Source organism: Falco naumanni, chromosome 9 (genome assembly GCF_017639655.2).
Source record: "Falco naumanni isolate bFalNau1 chromosome 9, bFalNau1.pat, whole genome shotgun sequence".
Lineage (NCBI taxonomy): Eukaryota > Metazoa > Chordata > Aves > Falconiformes > Falconidae > Falco > Falco naumanni.
In genome coordinates this window covers 23,377,463-23,405,357 of record NC_054062.1, presented here as the reverse complement: position 1 = coordinate 23,405,357, position 27,895 = coordinate 23,377,463, and the positions used below count along the sequence as shown (strand labels likewise).

At 46.9% G+C, this 27,895-nt stretch overlaps 2 protein-coding genes across 2 annotated transcripts in view; one reads left to right on the top strand and one right to left on the bottom strand.

The window, feature by feature from the left end:
* Positions 1–397: 397 nt before the first annotated feature.
* INA (internexin neuronal intermediate filament protein alpha) lies at positions 398–7,126 on the top strand. Its single transcript, XM_040606988.1, is given in 6 exon segments — positions 398–760; positions 762–905; positions 907–1,125; positions 1,127–1,402; positions 4,961–5,085; positions 5,688–7,126. Coding segments are annotated over 6 exon segments (1,347 nt in total). The 5' UTR covers positions 398–451; the 3' UTR covers positions 5,962–7,126.
* Positions 7,127–16,487: 9,361 nt separating this feature from the next.
* PCGF6 (polycomb group ring finger 6) overlaps positions 16,488–27,895 on the bottom strand; it is a 28,427-nt gene continuing 17,019 nt past the window's right edge. The window contains exons 9-10 of the mRNA XM_040606491.1: positions 25,741–25,827; positions 16,488–18,153 (exon numbers count right to left, since the gene is read on the bottom strand). Of these exons, the coding sequence (XP_040462425.1) occupies positions 18,097–18,153; positions 25,741–25,827 (144 nt within the window). The 3' untranslated portion in view covers positions 16,488–18,096. The remainder of the gene's footprint in view (positions 18,154–25,740; positions 25,828–27,895) is intronic.

Here is a 27,895-nt window from a genome sequence, read left to right as displayed (position 1 = left end):
CCTGTGCATCTGTCTGCGTGAGCATCTGCACCTCTCTGCACGGCTGCTCGTCCCTTTGTCCGTCTGGCTCTGAGCATCTGTATGTGTGTGTCTCACTGTGCATGTCCTTGCCTGTGCGCCCGTCTGTCTCGGTGTGCGTGTGACCTTGTCCACCTGCCCGTGTGCGTCCGTGTGCGTGTCCGTCCGTCCCCACATGCAGACGCATCCCCCTGTCCCGCCCCGCGCCCCGCCCGCCGCCGCAGCCCTTCAGCACCGCGGCGCACGGACAGCTCCCGCCGCCGCCTGCCGCGCCGGCCCGGGGGCCCGCGCTCCGCACCGCTCCGCACCGCTCCGCACCGCTCCGCACCGAACCGCCCCGCCCGAGCGCCCCGCCCCGCGCCCCGCTCCGCACCGCGCAGAGCCCCGCCCCGCCGTACATAAGCGCCGCCGCCGCCGGTCCCGCTCCGCCGCCATGAGCTACAGCGCGGAGCCGGCGGCGCTGGCCGCCTCCTACCGCCACCTCTTCGCGGAGGCCCCGCGGCGCTCCGAGGGGGCGGCGGGCCGGCGGGCGCGCCCGGGCGCGGAGCCGGGGCCGGGGCGGGAGCGGGAGCGCAGCGCCGAGCCGCGGCGGGCGAGGGCCAGCGAGAAGGAGCAGCTGCAGGGCCTCAACGAGCGCTTCGCCGGCTACATCGAGCGGGTGCGGGCGCTGGAGGAGCGGAACCGGGCGCTGGCGGCGGAGCTGGCGGCGCTGCGGCAGCGGTCGGCCGAGCCGCGCCGGCTGGGGCCAGTTGCTGGGCGGGGAGCTGCGCGCCCTGCGCGCGCGCCTGGAGGAGGCGCACGGCGAGCGGGCGCAGGCAGCGCTGGAGCGGGCGCGCCTGGCCGAGGAGACGCAGCGGCTGCGGGCGCGCTGCGAGGAGGAGGCGCGGGGGCCGCGCCGAGGCGGAGCAGGCGCTGCGCTCCCGGCAGCAGGCGGCCGAGGGGGCCGCCCGCGCCCGCGCCGACCTGGAGCGGCGGGCGGCGGCGCTGCGGGAGGAGCTGGCGGCGCTGCGCAGCGCCCACGCCGAGCAGCTGGCGCAGCTGGGCGCCGCGCTCCGCGCCGCCGCGCCCCCGGCCCCGGCCCCGGCGGGGCGGCCCGACCTGGCGGCGGGCGCTGCGGGAGCTGCGCGCCCAGTACGAGGCGCTGGCGGCCCGCAACCTGCAGGCGGCCGAGGACTGGTACCGCGCCCGCTGCGCCCGCCTCCACGAGCGGGCGGCTCGCAGCCAGGAGGCCGTCCGCGCCAGCCGCCGGGAGGCCGGCGAGTGCCGCCGCCAGCTCCAGGCCCGCCTGGCGGAGATGGAGAGCCGGCGCGGCGCCCACCCGTCCCTGGAGAGGCAGCTGCAGGAGCTGGAGGAGCGGCACAGCGCCGAGGCCGCCGGCTTGCAGGTGAGCCGGGCGGTGCCGGGAACCGTCCCCGCCCCGCGCGGGGTCCCCTGCCCCGGGCAGTGCCGGGCGGCTCCGCTCCGCCCCGCCGCTCGGTGCCCTGCGGCTCCGGGCGTCCTCCGCCCGCGCGGTCTGCCCCGGCGCTCGGCGCCGCCGTCCCAGCCGCCTGCCCCCGCACTGTGCAGCACCGGGCACCGGCGTCCCCACGCGATGGCACCGGCTCTGCGCAGCACCGTCACCTCCGACCCAGCGCTCCCCCTCCCCTGGCCCTGTGCAGCGCTGAGCACCGCCGCTGCACGCAAAACCCTGCAGCGCAGCTCTAGCCTCCGCAGCGGCCCCTCCCACGGCTCGGTGCAGCGCTGGACACCCCCGCTGGGTGCTGCACGGTGCCCCCCCCCCCCCCCCCCCCCCCCCCCCCGCTCCCGCACCGTGCTGTCCGCACTGTATGCGACACTCCCCCACGCACACCTCCAGCCACCAGCGCTACACAGCACCAGCCTCCTCTTGCCTTGTGCGGTGCCCACCCGTGCGGGGGCAGTGCCCCCCCAGCACTGCGCAGCGCCAGGCATCCTCCCCGCAGCCTTCCTCCCACCCCGGCACAGGGCAACACATCCTGCCTCACTAGGGCATCGCCTGCTGCCTTCACCCCTTATCCATGGCCAGAGCTCCAGAGGGCAGGTTTTCTGGGGGACAGGCAGGGCCAGGACACTCCCTCCCCACCCCCTTCCCCCACGGGACATCCCCGCACATGGAAGCACTGTTTGGGGCATCGCCCCATCCCTGCCCTGTCCCTTAAGGGTCAGCTTCAAAACTGCCCACACAGTCCTTGACGTCGTGAGGCAATTCCTCGAAGCTGTCTGCCCAGGCTTGGCCCCTTGCCCTGTGGCCTGGCTCTTGGCACCTGCGCTGCAGAAATTTGAGCTCTGCGAACGTTAGGCCTGAATTTGCAGCCAGATCCCAGCATCTCTTATGTCTGTGGAAAGACTCACAAGGGGCAGACGCTGAGCGCTCTGTATCTCTTATTCCATTACTGCAGTATTACCACATTTTCTTGCTACAGGGAAACATTCATGATTTTTAATGAAATAAATCCTGAGATTGTTCTGTTACATGGCTATTAAATGATCTGTGGTTTCTAAACCAAGCTGTTCCCTTCTAAATACTGAAACAACTGCCTTGCATTATACCTGAAGGATGCTGTTATTTCACACCCAAGTAATAATGCCATGTCATTTTCAAGGCCACATTTTGCCATACCCTCTAGAACTTGTGACTGTAGCTCCACGCTGCTTCAATTTTCCTGAATAGTTGAGGACTTCTTCGATAAATGTTGTGGAAATAGGCAACGTGCAATATTTCCTGTAGTGGGTAAAAGGATTACACAGAGTAATCTTCTTAAATAGTCTTGATGTCATGTGAAAAGAGGGATTCTGGAAACAACCTGTCAATTGGGAAGAAAAAAAAATAATGCAACTGGATTAAACAGCACCATAATTGAAATTGCTTTAGCAACAGCACAGCAGCATTTTCCTGCATGGCCCTTAGGATCTGCTTTAAGTGGGGTAATACTTAAGAGTCCTTTGAGCAATGTGCATGTGTAGCAGCTAAACAATTTCCCTAACTGCAACCGGTGGAAAAGGATGGAAGTCTGTTTAAAAAGATAATATTGGTATTGTTTGAGCTTTTAAAATGTTCCTATAGACTGCTAAAGCAGGGGCATGCCTTTATATTTTTAGGCTATCCAGTCATATGCACCAGTATGTGAGAGCTTTCCATTAGGGGATAGGTTTGCCATGGTGTGAGGAGGGGGTTTTATTCAACCAGCTGGTAGAGCTGCAGTGTGGAAGAGAGGTACAGGCAAGGTAACAAGGATAACCCATTTTTAAAGAGCATTTTGTTCATGCAGACTGGAGGCAGAGGGAAGGGGGCTGAAGGCAAAGAGGGTCAGAGCAGCAAGAGTGGGGCTGCGCTGGGGTAGGGTCTCCTTCCTGTCACGGCTCCTCGGTGCAGCAGCAGTCTGGCTGCATCAGAGCAGAGGTTTTAACCTGTTGTGCAGCAGGTCAGTGGACATCCTGGGGCTTTTCAGTTGATGCCCCAATGGTCTCCTTGAACCCTTTCCCATTGCCCAATCCCACCTCAGAGCACAGCTCCATGCAGCAATCTTGCTGCAGGAGATGGTCAGGGCAGCACAGGCCAAGGCAGAGACCCCGAGGATGGCCCATAAATGTCCTGCAAGGTGGGATGTGTCCAGCTAACTTGACAGTGACATGCGCCCTACCACATTGCAGGATGAGCTGGCACTGCTTTTCCAAGGAATTTGACTTTGCTTTGCTCAGACTGGGCTCACTGCAGCACAGCTCCCTGCTCCTTGGGCAGCTCCAGGTCTTGCAGCTCACTGTGCCCAAGGCAGAATATACTTGACACAAAGGAAAGGACAGGATGGGAATGAGGATGGGGATGAGGACAGGGACAGGATGGGGATGGTGTGGCAGGACAGAGTTCATTCGCTGGAACAGAAGAGCTGGAAGTAATCACAAAGGCCTGGCTGTGGGAGGGGGTGCGGGAGAGCAGACATTGGCAGTGGCCATTGCAGGGCTTTGCAGGCAGGGATGCACCATCACTTAGATGCAAACTGCTTACTCATTCCTGCTCCAAATCACGCTCCTCCGGTGGCACAGCGGGGTGGCTGGCTGCATGTGGGAGAAAACCAGGCTGCTTTAATTTCTGGTGAAAAAAAACACAAAAGCCACAACAAAAAGATTACTCCCCTTTGTTAGCAGGAGATCTGGCCTCAGACTCCAGCTAGAGCTGGCTGTAACAGCCATGGCAGGGCAAAGCTTATGGGAAGGATGCTAGAAGGATGTTGTCATCCAGCTGAGCACCCTGGCTCTTGCAGGACAAGCCCCTGACTCTGTAACCCCCACAGATCCCTGTATTCAGAGCCCCCCACCCTGGGGCTCTGAGCCATTTTCTGAGGAAGGTGTCAGACTTCCCCTCATGGAGCCGGCTCTTCCCTCCTGCCCTGGCAGCACCACCTCTCCTTGCACCACCCAGCTGCATGTCCCGGCTCCTCTTGAGCCCCTCCAGATGCATACTGCAGCCCTTCTCCAGGCACCTGCTCCAGATGTGGGCTGCTGCAGCACTGGCTGCTCTCACTTGTCCTGCTGAGCCACTGCCCCTGCTTTGACGATGTTTGAGCCCCAAATTTCCCTTCCCTCTGCAGCAATCTGCCTCATCCCTCGTGGGACTGGGGGCTCCACCACTGTGTGCTGTTTGCCCCCACCATGTCTCACAGACCCTGCTGCAGATGGGAAACCATGTAAATCCATCAGTGTTCAAAGCCTCCCCCCAGCACACACACTCACAAGGCACGCCCAGTGCTCTGCCTGCTTCTTCATCCCTGTTCACATGAGACATCATGGTCCCAAGCTCCTGGTGGGATATACCATCATGGACCAGTCACCCATTACATCTTCCCTATTTTCATGATGGGCAGAGCAGAAAACCTGTGGGAGAGGCCCCTGCTCCGAAACACAGCCCTGAGCACGCTTGCCTTTGCAGGACACCATCGGGCAGCTGGAAGATGATCTGCGAAACACCAAAAATGAGATGGCTCGGCACTTGAGGGAGTACCAAGACCTGCTTAATGTCAAGATGGCCCTTGATATCGAGATAGCTGCCTACAGGTAATACTGCTCTTACTCTGCTCTGCCTGGCCACATCCCAAGCCTAGTTTCCTGACCCCACCGGGCTGGGTTATTTTCAAGGGCCCAGAAAATGCCTGGGTACACACTCGAGGAGCAACACCATCATGTTGCTCATCTCCCCTGCATGGACCTGCTGTGCTCCTGCCTGGGGAACAGCCATGGCTTCATGTCATGCCTCCATCTAGCAGCCATGAACCATGTCCCCTAGGTGTCCCAGGGGCAATGTTTTGTAATGGGGACAGCTGGGGTTGGAAACTTGTCTCTCTTGCAGAGTCAAAGTAGATGCATAAGGTGGAGTCCCTCTGGTTTGGGGTTTTATTTTCCTGATGTTTCTGGGGGGAGAGGAGGGAGCCGGTCTCACGTACCCCATATTTCAAGGTGTTCCAAAACTGATTGACCAAAGCATAGAATTTTGAATCAGTTTCATGGTGCAGTGTGACCTGAGCCAGTGTCCACCACAGGCTGGTGTGATGGCCTGGAGTGGTTGGACTTGCCCGCAGGTTACAGCATGCCCTCAGGTTTTGCAGATGTTTCACGTGAGATGTCTGAGACTAACCTCTTCCCTTGTGATGTGCTTGCAGGAAGCTGCTGGAGGGAGAGGAGACCCTCTTCAGCATGGGGAGCGTCGGCCTTTCAGCACCCAATCCCCTCCCCAACCCCACTTACTCCTTCCAGCCAAAAAGCTTTAGTTCCTCTACTCTGTCCTTCAAAGAGGAGGAGCAAGGAGAGGTTATTAAAGTGACCTCTAAAATAACATCCAGAAGGGCTGATATGATTGAGGGTACCATAACCTCTGTCAAGAAAAGAGGGAGATTAAACCTGCATGAAGGAATTGTCACGAATGCAAAAATGTAATGGTCAGGACCCCATCTGTTTTACATTTGAGGGGGAACAGTCTCCACTCGGCCTTTAAATTGCCCTTCCAGGCACAAAGCCGCACTGGACTTAGGGGAAGCCCCCCTTAGAAACACACAGCCCCCTGGGGATACCGACCCAGGGCCAGCTTCCTCACAGGTTCTGCCATGCGGAGGCCGAGCTTGGCACATTGCTCCCCTTTAAATGGGGCAGAGGCATGGGCAGGTAGCTATAGGTGCATGTTGGTTGTCGTTGTGGTGGCACAGTGGACTCATAGCACCCACCACCCCTTCCCCCCTCCGCCCGAAGCCGGCGAGGGGGAGCTGGCTGGGACCACTGCTCAGCCAGCTCTCTGGGGAGGGGGGGTGAGGGAAACAACATGTCTACTATAACTATTTTCAAGGCTACAGACCTTCATCTACTATCTAAATCCACGTATAGCTAAACTCTTCCCCACTCAAGCTGTAGCCGCCTACTTTTAATCCCAGAAGCACAGAAATAGCCATACTGGACTGTAACCACACCTGATGTCTGGTCTATGAGCCACTTGCATTTTAAACTATAAGGAATGTTCCTATTTTTTGTCCTGACAACTCTGTCTGGTTTTCAGCAGCATCGGTCCAGCCAGGCACACAGGGCTTGCTAGCAGCGGGTGCAGGGCAGGGGACCAGTGCACAGGAGCTGAAGGCACCACCACGCTGTGGGGTGCAGCACTTTGGTGTTGCTGGCTCCAGAAGGTCGGGGTCTGCAGGGCCCCTCGTTTGGCTGCACAGTTGTCACATGAAAGCCCCACACTCACATTAGCACCATGCCTCAGCCAGTGCTGGGAAGCTGCAGGACTCACGAACACCAGCCCACAAAGCATCCTTGTCTCCGCTCTAACTGTTCCAACGTGTGCCAAATTTGATATAGGATTTACAACCATAGGTTTCCTTCAATGCCTTAAAATTGCCAGCGATCGCTTTTGCAAGAGCCGGAGACTCCGCGTGTGTGTGTGTTGCGTGTCAGTGCCCTGGCAAGGTTATCATCACAAGACCTTACTGCCCTCACGGTGGTGCCAGAGTAGTTCCTGGAACCAGCAAAATGTTTGCTTGCACTCTTTCTTCTTCTATTGTAAGGCACAAGTTAATAATAAAAAAAAAAAGACATAGTTATGTGGATCAAACCAAGCTGTTTTGTCTTCTTTGCTGCTGCTTCACCTCGGGAACACATCCTGCAGGCAGTTCGGTCCCCAACAGTCCCTCTGGTCCCCTGCAAAGGGCTTGGTGTTGGGGTGCACCTGCCAAACTCTGCTGCTGGGGCCGCAAGGCAAGGCTGGTCCCACCAACGGCAGTGGAGCGTGTCTGGGTCTCACCCCCAGGTGCCTGTTGTGGTGGCCCTGCTTTGTAGAGGAGTTCATGGCCAGCTGGCTGGGGGAACCAGGTCTCCCACAGCCGAGTGTATCATTTGCCCAGAAAATGGACTCTGAGACTTTGATTTGCATCACCCCCCTGACAGTTCTGTCCCAAGACACCTGCCATTTCTGCTGCACCCTGTCTGCACGCCCAGGGGTTAAAAATAGCCTCTTTGCCTTCACAAGTGAAAATAAAGCAATGTACCCGATAGCAGATGGAAGAAGTGAAGGCGTACCCACCTCCCAAGTAAACCCAGCAAAGGTGCCCACAGAGCTGGCATCACCGGTGCTGGCTTACATTTGGAAGATGCCCATGCTCTGCCCGAGGTGTGCCTGTAGAGGGGCAAACGGGAGGGCAGCGGGGTGCGGAAAGGGCACGGGCAGGCTTCCCACTGGGCGGCCCTGCCGGCGGTACGCTGTCCTATTGCCTTCCTATTCCTGTCTCGTCATGCCACGCCATGGCAGCCTGCATCGGAGCCCCAGGGACACGGTGTGAACCATCACAGGCTTCTCTGCTAGCGTTGCAGGCCAGGAGTAGTGCAGCCACTTCCCTCAACCTGGCCACAGCGATGACCTCAGTGACAATGTCGTGGTGAGCTGCTCACTGTGGGGTGACGCAGCCCTCAGGAGCAGTCCTGCAGGCGGGCAAGGCAAAGGGCACTTTTTGGAGGCAGGGGAGGGGGCTCAGGGCACAGCTGGGGCCATGAATCCCACCAGGAGCCTCCAGAAACACAATGCAGAGCGACTCAGGGCATCCAGGCAGAGCTTGGAGGAGGGCAGCACCTGCAGAGTTAAGTCCAGGGCACCAGCACATAAAGCAAGGACCAACCAACCTCCAAATAGCTCTCGGCTCAGCTCTCAGTTCAGAAATGCAAACACACAGCAGTTCTTCCGAACCATAGGGGGAATAAAAGGCAGACGTGACTGTGCAGCTAATGTGATGTATTCTGAACCTCAAATACCCCCCAGCACTGCTTGCTTGCTGTCCCTAGAGTCTAAGCAGACTGACCTGTTCTTTGTCTCCAACACAAGCCTCCGTCGGGATTCCTGCTGGCTCAGCCAGCTGGATGCTAGCAATGAAGCAATGAATTTTACTTCGGTGATACCAATGTGGAGCAGCTGCAGTTGTGGAGGAAGGCAGCAGAGCTGGGGGGAGGACAAGGCGCTGCTTCAGAACGTGGCTGCTTCGCAAGGGCCACCTCCAGAGGTTTCCTGCATCTCTGGAGCTCTGCAGCATTTTGGTGCTGTCTTATGATGTTAAGCTCCAGCAGTGGTAGAGAGGCAGCAGGCAGGTGTTTAGGATACACCAGAAATAATTAGGCTGGATTTTAGATCACCTTATAGTTTTGACAGCCCCTCTGCTGCAGTCTGTTCCTGTGATCTTACAGGATCCGAGATGCCAAGCCTTAATTACCCTGATAGCAGCGACTGACTAGCCCCACACATGCTCTCCCATGACTGAGGATGAGCAAGACCCCTTGCCGGAGGGGGACACACCGCTTTCCTGAAGGACGGGGACCAACCACAGGTGCTGTGCAGCAATGGAAGAGCTCCCAAGGCGGGCCAGGGCCACCCCCAGCTCTGCAGCAGCCTCCCAGCTACACATGGCCAGCTTCTGGCCGCAACGCCTGTGCTACGGGACCCTGGCACCCCAGTGCAGATGCAGCCCCTGGGGACAGCTTGCTCTAGGTATTTCCCAGGGCTCAGCCCATTCTGGTTGCAGGATCAGAGAAGGGGCTTCTTAGTGCCAAACTGAAGCACACGGAGCGCCCCCTGCCTGTGGGCGCCAGGTGGCTGCTGCTGCGGGGTGGGAAGGCTGAACCCTTCATCGAACATGTGGGGACACGTGGCACTTTCTTACCCTCCGGGAGGCCCGTGCCCACACACTCCTCATCTTTAGAACAAGGACAGCAGAGAGGGACAGGCCCGGCTGGGCACGCTACCAACACTGACCTCCAGCTACCTTCAAGCAGGCCTCCTTTTCTATTGCTGTCCCCTCCAGGGTGACTCCTTTCACCTGCCTGCTTATACGCACCAGGCTTCCACAGTGGAGCACTGAGCTGGAACCGGGCAGTAAAGCCTCCTTTGTGGTCCCACCTTTCTTACTGGGTTAAACACCAAGGCTGCCAGAAGAAAGGAGAGTCACACTGCAGATGCTTAAAGATTTATACCACTGCAGAACCTCGACCTCCCAGATAAAAGGCAGCCGCATGCACGGGCTGCGCCACTAATGACCAGCCTGGCTGAGCACAGCGCTCGGCTGGAGCTCAGGGGGAAAGGGAGAGTTTGCCACCTTTGGGAAAGGCAGCTCTGGAGGACCACAGGGAAGTCATAAGGTTACGTAGGATGAAGGTTAGGGAGGTGAAAGCCCAGTTAGAACTCAGGCTGGCCACAAAAATAACAAAAGTTGTTTTTACAAATAGACTAGAAACAAAAGGAGGACCAACCTATATACTTTATTGGATGGTGGGAACATTTGCCACGAAGGATGAGGAAAAGGCTGAGGTACTTAACATGCTCTTTGCCTCAATCTTTAATAGCAAGAAGAGTTACCTGCAGGGTACTCAGCCCCCTGAGCTGGAAGACAGGGAGCAGAAGCAGAATGAAGCCCCCACAGCCCAGGAGGAGGTGGTTACTGACCTGCTGCTGTGCTCAGATGCGCACAAGTCTGTGGAGCCAGGTGGGACCCACCCGAGGGTACAGAGGGAGCTGGCGGAGGAGCTGGCCAGGCCACTCTCCATCATTTCTCTACAGTCCTGTCAACGCAGAGAGGTCCCAGCAGACTGCAGGTTAGCCAATGGGACACCCATCTACAAGAAAGGTGGGAAGGAGGGTTTGGGGAACTACAGACCTGTCAGCCTGGCCTCGGTGCTGGGGAAGGTTATGGAGCAGATCATCCTGAGCATCATCACACAGCCGAGGGAACTGGGGCTGTTCAGCCTGGCCAGGAGGAGGCTCACGGGGGCCCTTGCTGCTCTCTACAGCTCCCTGACAGGGGGTTGCAGGCGGGTGGGGGTCAGTCTCTTCTCCCAGAAAACAACTGACAGGACAAGAGGAAACAGCCTCAAGTTATGCCAGGGGAGGCTTAGATTGGATATTATGAAAAAAATTTCACTGAAAGGGTGGTCAAGCATTTGAACAGGCTGCCTGGGGAGGTGGTGGAACTGCCATCCCTGGAGGTGTTTAAAACACATGTAGGTGTGGTGCTTGGTGACATTGTTTAGTAGTGGACTTGGCAGTCCTGGGTTAATGGTTGGACTTGATCTCAAAGGTCTTTTCTGACCTAAATGATTCCATGATTCTATCAGCTCAGGAAGAAGCAGAGAGCGGCCATTTCTCCATGATGCTGCATTGCCTTCATCTTTATGCTGGGGACAACTCCAGCCTCCACACAGGCATGCAAACTTCCACCAGAGAGCTAGCCAGTTGGTTTTTTCCCCTCGATGGAGATTGCTGGCCCACGCACCATGCAGCTGTGGTTTGGGGCTGCCTGGCTCTGCTCATTTCATTGTCACATGAGACGAGAGATGTCTGGGCAGCCTGGGATGTTGGCTAGGATGGGCCTAGGTCATGCTCCTGCTGCTTTCCAGTGACGGAAGAGCCTTGTTCCTGCTGTGACCCTGGAACCAAGGGTCTGTCAGATCCACTGGAGTTTCCTGCAACAATTGTCTGTGCTGAGATGTACAGTTCCTTAAAAACAGAGAGAGACACTGCACACAGAGAAGTTTTGTTAATGGTATTTGTCCAGATGCTGGAATTCATTAAAGAGTAAGCCAAAGAAAAACACCCAAATAGTCTCCTTTGGCAGGAATGCAAACATCTTTTCCAGACTGGGGAAGAACCCTGTCATTCAGCAAGAAGGAATCAATAGGCAATTCAGAGTGAAGTCTCTTCCAGCACCTTTGGCGGGATCCATCCAGATCTCTTCCTTGCCAGCTCTTAGCACAGAGACCTCCTCAAAGAAGAGAGCATCTTCCCACAGTGACCGACCCACACAGAGAGCCCTAACACCAGCAGCTGAACAGATGCACCTGAACGATCAAATGTCCACATCTGTGGGGTCTGACTTTAAAGTCAAGTTTATATCAAAATAGCATAAGCCATGCCAGCTCATTCGTGCCAGTCTTCGCAGGCGTGTGGAAGTAAGGATCACTTGGCAAATGCAGCATAACATGCAAACAGGGCGCTGCTTGGGGTGGGGCGAGAGAATGCTCATCAGCTCTGTTCTGTCCCAGTAGATTCCAGCTGAAGTAGGGCTACAGAGCTGGGGTCTGCAAGTATGGGGGACGGGGGTGCGGTGGGATATGCACTCCTACAGCTTGTGCAGGAGTCTTCACCCAAAACCCAGCTAAATTAGAGGAAGGCACCATTCTGTGACAAATGATTATATCCTTGTTAAAGCAGTATGTACTGCAAAGACACTCTGCTGCCCAGAACCAACTGCTCTGTTTGAGCTCGGCTGTCCACCGTAACGCAAAGAACAAGCGCTGTTCACACTAAACATGGACATACCTGCTTAGATGGAAGGGAAATAGCCCAAAAATTTGGGTGCAATTCCAGGAGCCCCAGGCACACATCCACTTGCTGCTTGTAGATCGGAGCAAAGCTCCTGGGGTGCCATGAGCATTAGTACTGGAACAACACAGGCACCAGAATTCAATTTCTCTCATAGTAGGGCCAGCTCAGCTTCTCTGCCTTTGGGCATCTGGCCGCCTGCATCCCAGAGAGCCCAGGAGACATGAGCTCCTGGCTCCCCCGTGCCCAGAGCAGCCCTGAACACCCTGACACACATGTAGTCATTCTCCAAGGTGGCATACATGTGTAGACCCGAGTGTGGTCTGTAAGAACAGCTGTTTGGAGATGTCATTCAGAAAAGCTGAGGTCAGACTGAAAAACGCAGTTTGCAGCGAGGCTTAGAACATCATTAATTTTAAGCAGATTTTCAATGGAAATGCAAAAAATCCCCCCAAGCACCAGACACAAGGCATCTCATTAGCAAATTCCTAGACCAGTGAAGAGGCCTGAGAGCTGTATGAATAAGAATGCCTGGCAGTACTTGAAGCAAGCCAAAATATTCAGGCTAGATTCTTAAGTAAGTAAGGATTAAAGGATGATACCAAGACTGAATGTCCCCTTTACCCCCTAAATCCTTCCCTAGCCATTTTTTGTACTCATCAGCTTGACTTCAACCACATTTAAGAGCTGAAGGTCTCAAATATACCAGACTCCTCCCAGTTTCATGCAAGCAGGTGCCTAGGTGAAATACACTCATTGATTGAAAAGTTGAGCTTCCCTTATCAGACACCAGAAAACCCATTCAGAGGGCAGAGGTTATGAATGCCTCGATACCATGGCAAGCTTCATTATGGGCTCATTTGCGACCAAAAGACAAAGCTAGCTGTGAAAGCAAAAAACCCCTCCCTAGAATTCTTTTTAAACTGTTCACCAACTACTTGTGACTGATCAAATTCAAGAACTGATGAACAGTATATATGATACGCGCTGAATCCTTTTGGTTGAACTTCTCCACAGATAACTAAGTAAATCCACAATCCACTTGCAGCTGGTACAACCTGCAACACAACAAATTTCAGCCCAGGTGTTTAAAATTTTGCCAAGTGATAAGCAAGTAAGAGTAGTTTTCATAAACGCCACACACTTGGTGGCTTTGGCAAACAGGTACAGTTTCCAGTCCTGGTATGCCTGCAGTCATGAAGGGATCTTGATCGTAGAGTCTGTTCATTGCCCGCCCTCACATACCCAGCAGTAGCGTGGAGTTTGCATGCACACTTCATAGAAATTATTGCTCTAGATGGACAGAGCTGAGAACTGAAGAACTCTGCTCAAGGTCATACAGCAAGCCAAGGACAGAGCTGAGAAGAGAATGCAGGCACCCCCGTGTTCAGCTTACCCGCTCAGGCACAGGAACACCACCACCACTCTTGTGCTGTATGTTGTGGCACACAATCTATTTTATTGCCACCAATGGGTGAAATGTTTTCCCATGTCCTGTGAGGAAGAAAAAGGAGATTGCAGGTTCTTGTGAAGGGTGTTGGGCTTCTCACCTAATGAGTTCTCACCTTTCAGTCCCAGGTAGATGCAAGAAAGGACACACTGGTCCATCATTTAACATAACCGCTTTGTCACCACAAGCTACATAAAGGCATGCTGCAAACAGTGTACTCTGAGCGCTCGTGGTTATCTTGGAATGACTGGATGCCACCCAGCAACACATGAAAAGGGCTCCAAAGCAGCTCTCCCAGGAGAGATCATTTTTCCTCAGTCTTCGCCAGGTCTCCACCACTCACTTTTCTACTGTTAATGTTTCCTTTCAAAGAAAACAGTAATTTTAAGATTTCATTTTCAAATAGACTATTTTACCATGCAACTAGAAAATACAAGCTCTCTTTTCCACTTCAGGAAATATTTCTTTTGCAGATCACTGTTGCTTTCACACAAATATATTGTTGTTATACTAAATAAAGTCCTGGCAAAAAAGGTGATACAGCTCCAGCAAGAATGTTGCAGCTGCAGGGCAGCCAATCAATTTTGCATTTCACTTGCCATAGGATAATCATTTATCTCTCAAAACCAGTAAAATTTGACATGTTCAGTGATTAAACCTGTATCTATGGCAACTTTCTGAAACCTCAGCAAGTATCCATTGGCTCATTTAACAAGGGTGTCTTAAGGATGACATGAGTAAAATTCAGCTTACGATCACCTTGCTGCCTCTCTTCATGCTGAACTAGTTGGGGTTACAGAAAAAAAAAAGGAGGTAGAACAAACAAATAAAAAGCAAAAGTGCTAAGAATGTGCTATTTGCAACATTCTCTACATCTCTCAGCAAACATCTATCACAGCAGAACAAGTATATTTTAAAGCAGCTAAACATTCAGGCTGGTACCTGGTGCACTGCATTAGGCGTGCAGCATAACAGAAGATTTATGTGAACGACTTGACCATCTCCCCTTAAAAGGAAAAGATGGAATACATAAAAACTCCAACGTCTGTTAATAGGCTCACTCTCGACTGCTAGAGTGACCCCCCCCCCCCCCCCCCATTTGCATGGAGCACGAATTTCATGATAATGATACTCCCCACTGAAGAAAAGTGAAAAAATGCCAGGGATGTAATTTTAATGTTAATGACTGTTAACATGCATTAACATAAATCATTGCACATAAATGCCTGATGATACCCTGAAAAGAAATTCTACAGAGACTAGTATTGGACAAGCTTGAATGATTTTTTCGTAGAATCGGGAACTCATTGTTCACAGCTATGCAAATGAGCGTTAATGGTTCTGCTGGCTCAGGTGTGCCACAGTCTGGTAGCAATGCAGATCAAGGCTGGGTGCAATATTGGTGCTCAGAACATAAATGATATTTCACAGTGCCCTTCCATTTACAGGGCTCAGCTGCCCATTTCACTAGACTCTTGGACCTTACCTTCTTGTTACATTAAATCTGTATCAAACAAAGAAAACAGGCAGAACGTAACCAACATGACTCAATGCTCATGGCTTGATTGTAGCTTGATCTGCATTTGTAAGAACTCATGATACCGGGGGCTTGCCATCTCCTCTTCCTGGGAACTAGCAGATCTGTAAAGCAACTCAGAATTATGCTGCAGTACAAGTCGTATTTAATTAGGATCTGTGTCACTGCTAAGTAGGTAACCAGAAAATAAACCCAGAATTATTTCATCATGTGAAGAAACAATAGTATCTGTAAAATAATGACCAAGTCCAAGCACACCTTGCCGCACTTCCAGAGCACGCAGCTGTCTCATGTCCTGTGAGGGCAGAGATGCCATCCCATAGATGGGTCTGTTGTTACAGAAGCTCTTTATCATGAGGACCAAAAGTGACTGAAGGAAAGCAAAGATTAGAAGACCAACAGAAATAAAACAGCAGCAGGAGAGCTGAAAGAAGATTGGCATATTTTAAAGTAAGCAGAATGATTTATCTTTATGCAGGAAGCCACACAGCCTGCAGATCAGCCCTGGCAACAGCTAAAGGTCACCTCAGCTGCATGCGGATGTGTCCCAGGGGGTACTGCAGACACTGGAGAGCAGATAAAACATCAGTGCCTTCAGGGTATGCTTTAAGGTGAAAGCTAGCAGGATGTTCAACCAGGAAAATTAAGCTAAGAATATGCTTTCTGAAGGCAGGTAAGGCAGAAATAGAGAGAGATGTGGACAAATGGGAAATAAGAGGTCACTCAGCATTCATACCGAAACATCAAAGGCAATGAGGAGGATTGAAGATCTGTTAAGCCCCTGAAAAAACCAAGTAGGAAGTCTTGGCCTTCTGCATTTTAACTGGCATGTGATTTACCCTACAGAAAACCTCTCTTTAAAGATACCCAGAAGCCCTTTTTTTAGAAAAAAAACCCTGAAACCAAACAAAACCAACAAACTGACACTGACAGCAGAGCCAGTGGCAGCATAGTCATCTTGAGGCTCACCAGTATCCTAGAATGACATGAATTTGAATTCACTATCAGCTTCTATATAGCTGTTAAACTTTGCAAATAAGCCCTTCTGCAGACACGAAGTTCAAGCCTGGATTAGGGAAGAATTTGAGATGTAAGAAGTGACTATACTGCTAATGTTTTTAAACACAGAGCTATGCACAGAAAACAAAACCATGAGTGATAATGAAAAAGGAAGTGGCAGTATGAAGTAAACTAGATGCCTTGCATAAAGCCAGGATGGTCAGAGCAGCAGAGAAAGATGTGGTTCACAGGGGACTTGATAACAGCAGCCATAAACATGAACAAAAATAATCTAGAGGTGGCTCTGACAAAAAGATGCATGCTTTGAAAAAAAGAGGTCCTGTAACTGCATAGGAATATTTTTCCTGTATTGGTGTTGAAAAATCACCTTGACTATTTCTCACTGAACTCCTCAGTAAGAGGAGAGTCCCAGAAATTCCATGTTACTCCAGCCAGCAATACCACAGTTAGCTTCAGTGGAGATTCTGCTATTAAACTACCCTTGAACATTCAACCCCCTAATTGAGATTTGTTATTCTAATAACCCCAGAGCACAGCCAGCAGCTTCAGTGTCAACTGCTATAATTCTGAGGCTGACATAGGGAGCACGGCATGGAAATACGAGAGCTCAATTTTAAATTGGCTAAAATAAACTTTATTTTACTGTTACAATATATAATCTCTTATCAACACAACTCAAAGTGTTTACAAAATAATCTCATCTTCTGCTGCATTTTAAACACTACTTTTATACAAACTTTAAAGGTAAAATAGGAATTTGTAGCTAGAAATTGTTACATTTTTTAGAAGCATCACAAGAATTACTTCAAACAAGAGGTTTTTTTTCTTGTGATGCCATCTTCACAGACAAAACTGAAGATTTATGGTAAACACCTGAGGAAGGATTCATGAAAGGTTTCTTTAGACAAAGGATGCCAGTCCTCTTAGGCTGACAGTGAGCAAGTGCATTTGAGCTAACTTAGGTGCTCTGAAACACTTTAGAAAGGAATGTCCTCCCCTTCCCTACACTGACTATAGGGAAGGGAGGGAGCCTGGTGCTTAATGGTAGCTTTCATGAATCTCTGCACTGATGACCTAGTATGCAGCAAGACCACAAAACACAAAGCTCTGGTCCTTAATACTGCACAAGAAACCATGGAAATCTTAAACAGAACAACAATCGAAGTATTACAATTGTCACAAAACCTAGTATTTTAGTATGTTAAGATTAAAGTTACCTAATGTTCTCCATGAAACTGGTAGCAACCGGCAAGTATTACATTACTCAACCCTCATCTCCACTACAATGCACTAGGTACACATTAGAAAGAGTGGAAAAAGCTACCATTTTCACAGCTGCTAGAAAGATATGTGCTAAAATACAAAAGACTTACGGTTCTGCCAGTCAAGTCAGTTGAGAGATTTTACACGCTAGCAGAATCAGGCTGACAGTGGTTATTTTACATACAGCAAGCAGGTAGAAAGAGGTGCTACTTTTTTTCTCCCATGCATAGTTTAACCAGCTTATAGCCAGTTCATCTCCATTAAGACTAGAGATGCATAATCTACCATTTGGTATAAGCCAAACTACCAGCAAATATATTTCCAGTGCAAAGAAAGTTGTCTTTCTTCAAGAAAAACAACTAAATTTAATGCTACTTGTCAAAAAAAATGCTTACAATGTGTCATTTTCTACCTGTTTTGGTCTGCATTTCTAAAGTTCCCTTCCTTTCCCCAAATCACATCCAAAGACAGATGATCACAGTACTTTTTTTTTTTTTTTTTTTTTTTTAGGCAAAGGACTGTCTCCTCCCCAGAATAACTTATACTACCCACTGAAGATCATCCCTGAGAGCACTGTTCTAGCTAGACACTTAGAAAGCAAACAATGTCTCATAGCTTAGAGGAAAAAAAGGCTGTTCACCCCGTGAAGTCCTGTGGTTTTAGAAAGTATAAAAAAAATGCAGCTACTCTGAGCATTTAAATTCCCTGAGCTGAGTGAAATTTGAAGACAGTAATTTGTAACACATAGCATAGCAACATCTATAGCTGTACTTACAGAAACTGTAATTTTTTACAGTGGTAGTGTCAGATGTTAAAATACAAGCAAAGAGCAGTTAGTGGTGGTTCCTTTTACTTGCTTCCTGTCACAGGAAACACGATGGCCTTCTTTGGTGAAAAACAGCAGTGAAGAAGCTTGATGACTTCAGATTCTTTTTCCTTCTGATACTCTAGCAATCTTTAAGTTATAGTTAGTGGAGATACTACCAGGCCATAGTGCAGTACAAGTAAACCATCCTGGAAAGAAAAGAAAGAAATTGTGTTATTGTACCACTTTGCCTTCTCCATGAGGCATTTTCTGTCACCGCCTGGTATAACAGCCACTGCATGGCAGAACCTCAGATGCAATCTCACTCACCATTATATACCATGTCCCTTTCATACGGTGAATGCCAGTTTTGAAATATCAAGGCAAATAATTACATTCCCTTCTGAGATAGAGAAGGGTGTTAAAAAGAAAAAGAAAGTAAAATCTGGTACTTTGCTTTATTCTGAAGTTATAATGGAATTATCTCATCTTCATAGAACAGACGCTAGTTTACAACTCATGCTGCTTTCCACATGACACTGTGGGGCAGAAAAAAAGTAATCTCTTAAGTAGTTCTAGAAGATGCTGTCAAAAGCTGTACTAGAAAAGCCCAGACTACTACTACACATTTATTAAGTAATGAATACAAGGGATTACACAAAAATAATAATCCCTTTAGTCATGTTTCTCCTCTTCTGAGACTGCTCCACATAATAGAAAAACCTTTCACCTATGAAACAGGACACTTCCCAGCTGTTTAGCCTTACTTAAATCAGTTAATTCACACACAGCTGGTGAAAGGTCTAGCACTCAAGTCTGCTTCCACCATTGATCTATTGGGAATTTGATGTTGCAGTAGACCTATTTATATGGACTGGCTTTAATAAAAGTTTTCTTTTGAAGGGAGAACTACATTAATCACAACTGATACGATATTTTGCTTCTGACGTTTTTGTCTATTAACATACAGGACATAAGATCACATATGTTTCAGAGAAGTTACATAATTCTGTGTGATGGGGTATAGCAGCATGGGAAAAATAATTAAAAAATCAATCACAAAAAAAAAGAATAACAAGCCTGTTGCCACTTTACAAGTTCTGTATTATAATACTGTAACAGTAGAAAGTACTATATTAGGCTAAACACAGTGTTTAAAATATATTTGAAATATATCTATCTCTTCCAAAACTGTAATTTGTAATCTTTGTAAAAAAGCTTTTGACTGGTTGGTGTAGCTTCAACTACTCATAAAAAACACCTCTGAGCCATTTTGCATTGGAGGAAATTTAAGATGAAGAAATTGATCTCAAGAAGACAGAATGTGCTTTTCCACACCTCCATGACATGCCCTTTTTCTTGCCTTGGGAATTCTTTTCAGACTGTACCTATCAACACCTCTATGTTCTGTCTGGAAGATGACCTCTTATTAGAAAACCAGAAAATTTTGCCTCTAGTGTCACAAAGCTCTTTCAGGAAAAAATCACCCTAATTGCTGCTGTGTGTAATTATTTTACTCTTCTACCATTAGTTTATTTAACTTTGTATGACAGCTAAATGTTGCCACTAGAAATAAAGCTACTGTTTTGCCAAAAAAAAAAAAAAAAGAAGGAAAAAAGAAGAAAAGTGCAGTTATTTTCAAAAGACGACGACAGTGGAAGAGCTATCATAGTTTTAAAATTTGACTGTGAAAGAAAAGATTCATAACAACGGAGAACAGATCTGCAACAGCAGTACTTTGATTAGTTCAGCCAACTTGCTCATTTAGTAAGACCTGAAGCTCTGCTTCTGGCTACAGATTTTGTCATTTACTTAAAGAGGAGATTAATATTCTAAGTCAGGAAAAGATGGCAGCAAAAAATGAGCCAATTAAAAAAAAAATTAAAATGTAAAGTCCTAAGAATGGCCATACCAGGGCAGACCAAAGGGCTACCTAGCCCCACAGTGAAATTCTAGATAAAAGATACATGACAAGGGCAAGTGTGCTACCTCCCTATAAAATTTTTCAAATTCAGAAGTGTCTCTCAGGAAGTTCCTGAGCCCTAAGTCAAAATAGTTTTGTATCAAGTGTTTCTTCTACAAACTTGGTCAGTTGCCTTTGAATGTACAAACTTTTGGCAACCACAAGTCAAATCTAAGGGAAATCAAATCCAAAATCTCTGGACATGGTGATGTCAGTCACAAGATCAAGACTGAAGGTCTGAAAAAAGGGATTAAAAAGCAGGTACTGAGAAAAGTGGATCACAGTTTTTTTATAAGAACTGTCAAAACCAACCAGATGGGTCATGTTGGAAAAGAAGGACAGCACACAAAAACACCTCTAGAAGAGACTACGTTCATGCTACAGAAATATGTACGTTCTTTATCTCTACATCTACGGGTGATAAACTGCTTCAGAGCAAATGTGCTCCACGAGTCTCACGCAGCTTCACTTCATTTAAAGGATGCTTAAGACAACAAATGAGGGCGTAGCGTAGGGTAGATGCCAATCAACCTTAACTTTGATGGACAGGAATGAAAACAATCCATTAATAACCAGAAATATATTGCAAAGTCCTGAAAAGATGAAAGGAAGAGACAGGAGCTTTAACTCACTCAGGACCTAGCATGAAGTGGGATGATGGTGTTGCAATATGAAGATAAGAATCTGATTGTCCTCACTTCTTGTTAGTTAGAGCAGGTACTACAAAGTTACTTACGAACCCCTTGGCACGTATATTGTTACACCTTCACAAAGGTATACTTACTCCTTGTGCCTGTTAGCTACTTCATTAGAAATAATAAGATACATTAAAGCTTCCTTTCTGTGAGAACTGTAGTCAAAACCACTTTTGTCTGTAGCAGAGTTTCTTAAAGGAAAGAATAGTTTTAAAAGAAAAAATGCTACAATGTATTCTTTGATAAAGGAGTTTTCAAGTGGTACATTTGACAGCAGGACATTTAAAAAAATCATCTATCTACACAGGAAATATACCTGTTAAACCAAAGGCCAAACCCATTGCAATTCCTTCTGTACAAAGAGAAGCTGAGACTTAACCAAGTACTGGCACTGCTTAGTCTGTGATTATTTACTTTTTAAGTACTATACATTTCTACATGTTCATCTGCTTTCTCTAGATACTGTTCTTAAAAGGAAATCCAAACAGAGAATGAGCTCTCACTGCTTATTACAAATCTCACATCAGGCTAACTCAGACGTGCCCAAAAGCAAAGCAAAACTCTCCAGTGTTCTTCACCATGTATTTGTGAACCTGACCTAAAAAAAATTTAATGGTAAGTACCCCACCTGTTACACCCAGCTATAAACTTCAGAGTGGGAATGACAGACTGAAACATCATAGTATATACAGCTGTTGATGTTGTAAAGAGCAGCAGCAACAAGAAGTGCAACTTTCCAAATTCAGTATCCCCACAGTAAAGAGTAAAACACTTCCATAGCAGATGTGTACTAGAGGGTCACAGTAATTAAATTAGATCACAGCTTTTACTGCCTACCTCAGGCAACCAAAAAACCCCAACCCAATAGCATTGGGTTACACAAAAGTGAGAGTTACAAAGAGACTATTATAAACTGCAAGACCTCTGTGCCAAGGGCTAAGGTCCTAAAGGAAGCTACCCTTTTTCAGCTTTTCCCATGTGTGAGCTTATTATATCCATCAGTGATGCAGAGCTCTGAGAAGGACAGTTTCAGACAAATGAAAATAACTAGCAGCTTGGATCATGTTACATTAGGGCAGCACAGGGGAGGAAGGTAATACAGGGAAGAAATTATATTCCCATACAGTTAATAACAAACGTCCTTCCTCAGCTACTTGATCAAACTCAATTACAGGCAGATCTCAATGCTTGGTAACAAAATTGAACCTTTTAAATTTTTCTATCAGTGCCTTTGATCTCTCCTTGCAATAAATTCCACAAGTTTTACACTGTTTTAAAAACTAAGCAAAGTCACTTTTTATATAAATTCTGTGCAGCAAATTTACATTTTTGCCTTAAAGAGAACTCGGTATCTTATCTCCAGCTAATTAGAAAGATTCAATCAACCACACAATTTCAGAAATGTTAAAATATCTTGAGATCTACAAGATTAAACAAGATTTATTCCTGATTTTTTTTTTTTTTTAGCTTTTATCAACTAGTCAAACTAACATGTTAATTGTTTACATTCAACCACTAGAATTAGTTGCCTATTTACTCCAATTAAAACAACCCAAACAGGTCACAATGCAGCCAGTGTCAGGAATATTTTACCATCAGATCATACTTGATCTTCCCATACCTGCTGGAAAGACACAGAGCTACACAGAACAGCTGAAATCCTGCTGGCTTGAACCTACAGGACACTTAAATTTACTGAGGCTCTAAGCCACTACTACACCTCGTTATTCAGTAGGACAAAAACCCCAACATCAAAAATCTCCACAAAACAATCTTGAGCATTTAAGAGCCATCCAGGAGGAGTAAAAGCCCCTAAAAAAACATCACAGTGATTATAGTCCAGAAAAATAAATCACACATAACTTATGTTATATGCTGCAATGCATTCGAAGAAACTTCCAAGACAAATGCTGCCAAAGAATGCATGTTAAAATTAATGCCTTTGGCAAAGAGAAAGTTAACTGCATTTTAAAAATAATTTTTCTCAGCAAAAACAATTACCTACTGACACGAATGAATCTGCAAATGAAAAATGCAATTCAGAAAAGCAGTTATTTTTCTCCTCCCAACAGTGACTTTACTCATTTAAGTAAAAAACTCCAATGTTTATTCCTTTAAATGACTTCGTATTTCCTAGAGTAGCTATTGGAGCTATTTTCTTAGCATGAAGCACCTACAAATAACGTTAGAAACTGGTAAATGACAACAGCAGTTTTGAAAAGTGTTTCAGCATCCTAGTGAGAGCCGTTAGGGGCATTCTAAGCTCCAACACTGGTTTGGAAAGGCTGGAAGGTTATGATGGCACAAGATGTCCTTGGAGCTTAATGTAAAATCCATCAAATGTTCCTCCGTAGCTGTAGTCTCACTGGGCCAGGATAATCATGCCCCTCATTGAATTTCAGGTCTTTGTGAAAAAACCAGGCATTACTATTTTTGAACTTGACCTATCAATTTTTATTATCCTGGATAACTATCTAAAACATTTTCCAAGTTTTTTTTAATCCTAAAAATGCACCCCTTCTTCATTTCTGAAAAATAATATAGCATGGGACTATAAAACATGAAAATGTCACAATTATTTCATATCACAAAAGAAGCAACTGCGGTCTATTTGCAACATTCTACTGTAACTATTTGGCACCCTAAGAGGTTTTGTAACAAAGTGAGGAAAAATTAAGAATGAACCTGATCTTTCAAACTTCCTGGCAAAAGTGACTATGAAAGCGCAAGACTTCACAATAAGCAAAGATCTTGTTCTGTCTGTTTGCCCAGTAGAGCAGGCTTGTGAGAATTCATCACTAGCATACTGATTTTGTAATAACGAGACTTGAAACCTCGCTGGAGAACGTGCCCCAGGACAACTGTTTCTCTTTGTTGAGCTGCTGACTGGTACTTGGCCACTAAACATGAATCAGGCAGACCCAATTCAGACAAGAAATGAAAGACACTAAACTAGGCAGATCCATTTCCGACAACAAATGAAACTGATGCAGTTTTCCTTAAAGTGCTTCCCCAAGAGCTTTTTTGATACATGAAAAGCTTTCACGCTAAGATGAAGTCTAAAAGCATGTACATCTGACTACACCTCTGGACTGAGAAATAAATCATCGCCCTGCAATTTAGTGAAGCTTTTAGTAGAGCGCACTTCCATCACTATGTGTTGATTGCTCTATTTACTTACAGGGAACTTGTTACTTTAGAAGTAAGTTTGTTACCAGTACTGGTTTCCTCCTGGTTTCTATGCCCTGCTCCCCAAAGTCGGTAAAGTTACATTTTTCATTTTTAATTCATATTATTTTATAAACAGCTAAGACATCAAGTACGGCATTTATTCCCCTTGACTACAGAAACTATGGAACACACCACAAGCCTCAAAGATTTTTAATGCCTGCCAACACCAGCATGAGCCACACAATGACTGCCCTGACTGTGGGATCCCTCCTAGTGACTCAAATCAACTACGGGTGACACATTGTCCAAGATATCTTGAAATTAGCTTTCTACTTCTTGCCTCAACAGAGAAGCCCTCTTGCAGCATGAAAGGGCTCAGCAGAAAAATTAAATGTAAAAGACTGCAAGTATGCACAAATGAGCCAAGAGAACTGAATTTGCTACTATTTCAGCCCTTCTGCAATCTGCTTAGATTGGTATTTTATTTGGAAAGCAATCTAAATCCTACTTCTTCCCACTGTATTAAACATTAACTTTTCAGACTTCCAAGTTTAGATTAACATACAGTTTACCATACGTCATGATTTTACATCTGCATCTTACTATGCACTGGGAAGACTACTCCATTGTTTTTGCTGTACTTCTAAAATGGTGTGAGCTTTCCCATTATAAAGATGTTTGAAAAGATTCCCAAGGAAATAAAAAAATGCTTTCTTATTTGCAGAGCCAGCAGCACTTAAGACAGTAAGTTACTAACAAGAAATAGTTGGCTATACACACATGCTGTGACCAGGACTGGTATAATATGCATCAAGCAAATTAATTCCATTCATTACTCTTTATCTTTGGCTTGTGTTTTTATGAACAAGGTCATTCCCCTAACGCAGTCACAAGGCTAGCCTTATTTGGGATGCTTCAGTCCTTTAATTTCTTGCCGAGATGCAATCGCCAGGGAGGAAAAGAAGGAATGCTAAGTAAGGCTGGTATAAGATAGCAACTTGTTTTGGAATAGGAAAAAACCCAAACCCAACCACAAAAATCTCATATCCAGAACACCATCAAACCATCAAGAACACTCTCAGCACATGGTCTACTTCTCAACTCTACTTTCAACATAAACAAACATTTTGCATAAGCTGCAGAGATTTTTCTAAGTGATTTCTTCAGACAAGTTGGTGCTATACTTCAGCACAAATACAGGCTGGGCCGAGAATTAATTCAGAGCAGCCCTGAAGAAAAAGACTTGGGGGTGCTGGTGGACGAGAAGCTCAACACGACCCAGCAATGCACACTTATAGCCCAGAAAGCCAACTATATCTTGGGTTCTATCAAAAGAAGCGCAACCAGCAGATCGAGAGAGGTAATTCTCCCCCTCTACTCTGTTCTCTTGAGATTCCACCTGGGGTACTGTGTTCAGCTCTAGGGCCCTCAACATCAGGAGGACATGGACCTGTTGCAGCAAGTCCAAAGGAAGGCTGTGAAGATGATCAGAGGGCTGGAGCACCTCTCCTGTGAAGAGAGGCTGAGAGAGTTGGGGCTGTTCAGCCTGGAGAAGGCTCTGGGGACACCTTAGAGCAGCCTTCCAGTACCTAAAGGGGCTGACAAGAAAGCTGGAGGAGGGACTTTTTACAAGGGCATGGAGTGACAGAACAAGGGGTAATGGCTTTAAACTGAAAGAGGGCAGATTTAGATTAGATACATGGGAGGAATTCTTCACTAGGAGTGGTGAGGCACTGGAACAGGCTGCCCAGAGAAGCTGGGGATGCCCCACCCCTGGAAGTGCTCAAAACCAGGTGGGATGGGGCTTTGAGTGGAAGGCATCCCTGCCCATAGTAGTGGAACTAGACGATCTTAAAGGCCCCTTCCAACCTAAACCATTCTATCATTCTATGATACCTGACAGGTTAAGAAAGAAGTTTCTACTTTAAAATAGAAAGCATGGAACTAACCCCAGCTGTCACATGTACCTGCACTGCGCTCTCTCCTATGGCTTGACGAATTTCCCTCAGTGTCTGGTAGTGTTCTAGCAGGTGATCACCACATATTATGTCCACCTGTGAAAGAAAAGGAACATGGTCAAGTTCAACCTATCTTTCGACTAGCAAAACAGTATCTAAGCCCTTAACATTTTATTAGAAGAGTTAAATTCTAGCATGTTATACACTAAAGCCATCTTTACCTTGTTGTCCAAATGTATTTAGCATGTACAGCACTATTGCACTGCCCTAATGCCTCCCGTCCCACCCCTGACCTGGGGCTCACTTCTGTAACAGGGAGGACAGTTTATTGTTCCACTCAGTTTGGGGTGTTTGCTGAAAAACACTGTTTAATAATAGCTGTGATGAATTTAATGAGAATTTAGATCATGTATTAAAATGATCCCACAAATATGCAGAGTCATTTATCAATTGCAAAAGAGGGCAAGTTGTGCCACTGACAGAAAATGAGCTATTGCTGCCCTCATTCTTGAGTGAGAAAACACATGAATAAGTCTGCTTAATATGACTGTTCTGAAGAAGTGTTTTAGTACAAAAGAACAGCTCACTGTACGAGGATGTCACACAGTCCTCCTGCAAAATGCAATCAATACTTCAGTGATACAAGTGAAGGGCATACTCAGCAGTTCTAAGCAACGTCCTCTACTGCAGCTAAACTATGTCAATGATGTCTGCAATTCTGGAGAAGGCACTTTTGTTAAGTAACTACCCACAAAACCTGTAACTTTGTGGAAAAAAAGAGACTTGATAATGAGGTATTCTGAACTGCTTGTCTTCGCTATTATGAAAAATAAGTTTCTTTATACAGTTACTACGAATTTACTGTGCATAATATAAATCCAGTCTCCAACACTCCAAATTAAGCAGCTAACACAGCACTGTGTCTCTTTCAATTGCAGCCTGGTTACATTTTCCTTATGAACAATTTCTACATACAGAAATGAAAAGGCTCTCATCTATGAATTATGATGAAACCTCAAAATTAAAGAGCATTGACAATGAGCTTCCCACAGCTTTCTGCAAGGAAACCATCTAAGCTTTACCACTGCAGTAGTCATGGAGCATATTGCAATATCATTACGTATTCTCTTATATGGCCACTTTCCACTATAGAATGCACTCTGTGCTTCAGCTATTCTATTGCCCTGGATTTATGCTCTTCTGCATGCTGACCCACTATCTCTTTCTTGTTTGTCATGGAGACATTCAGGAAGATTTATGCCTCATGCTGGCAGACCACATTCTGAGAATCAGCAACACGGGAATTCTACTCCTTAGAGGCTCAAAAGGGCTAATTTACTTCCCCTCACCATCTGTATAGTATGAGAACGATATAGAATACTCTGTTCATGTTAGATTGAATCTTAATGTGCAGAAGATGTAAGCTGCTTGTATTACTTCTGCTTTTTAGCTTCTAGGAGGAAACCAGTAACTAAAAACTAATCTGGACGAAATGTTAAATATTGATTAGATATTGATCTGTACATACACAAGTGCATATCTATTTAAAATCAACATTTCATGTATTTAATACAGAACCTGAAAGAAATTTCTTTTTTTTGTTTTTGAAAGCTGGTTATAGTTACTTCTGCTGTTTTCCATGCATTCTAGCCTCTGCAGTTATTACTGCAGGAAGACAGACATGTCTGCTTCGCTTTCCAGTGATATATAGGTTTAATTACTTTTGCTTTATAAGCTTACTTTTATAATTTTTATACCATAAGGCACTGAAAACTCAATCCTGCTCCCACTGAAACATACAGAAATACACATTTTATATGTTCTACAGAAATAGAGAATCTATTTGCCCAATATAGGATGCAAACAGACATAGTGACAACTGCTGACAAAACAGAATCGGAATGCTTGTTTGAAAATAACCCACTGTTGATCCTGCTGCTCATTTCTAGTACTAATTATTAAAGACCCAGTGTCTTCTAATAAATTGAGAAGAGTTTTTTCACATTTACCATGTTAAAGAGTGCTCTGAATACCAAATGCCTAATCTCCTCATTTCGGCAACAAAGCCTGCATCTCTGCTTGCTATTATGCTAGGATTCATTCTGTAAGGACAAAAGAATAAACCATACAATGAAAAAAAAAAATCCCTGTTCACTGTGAAAAA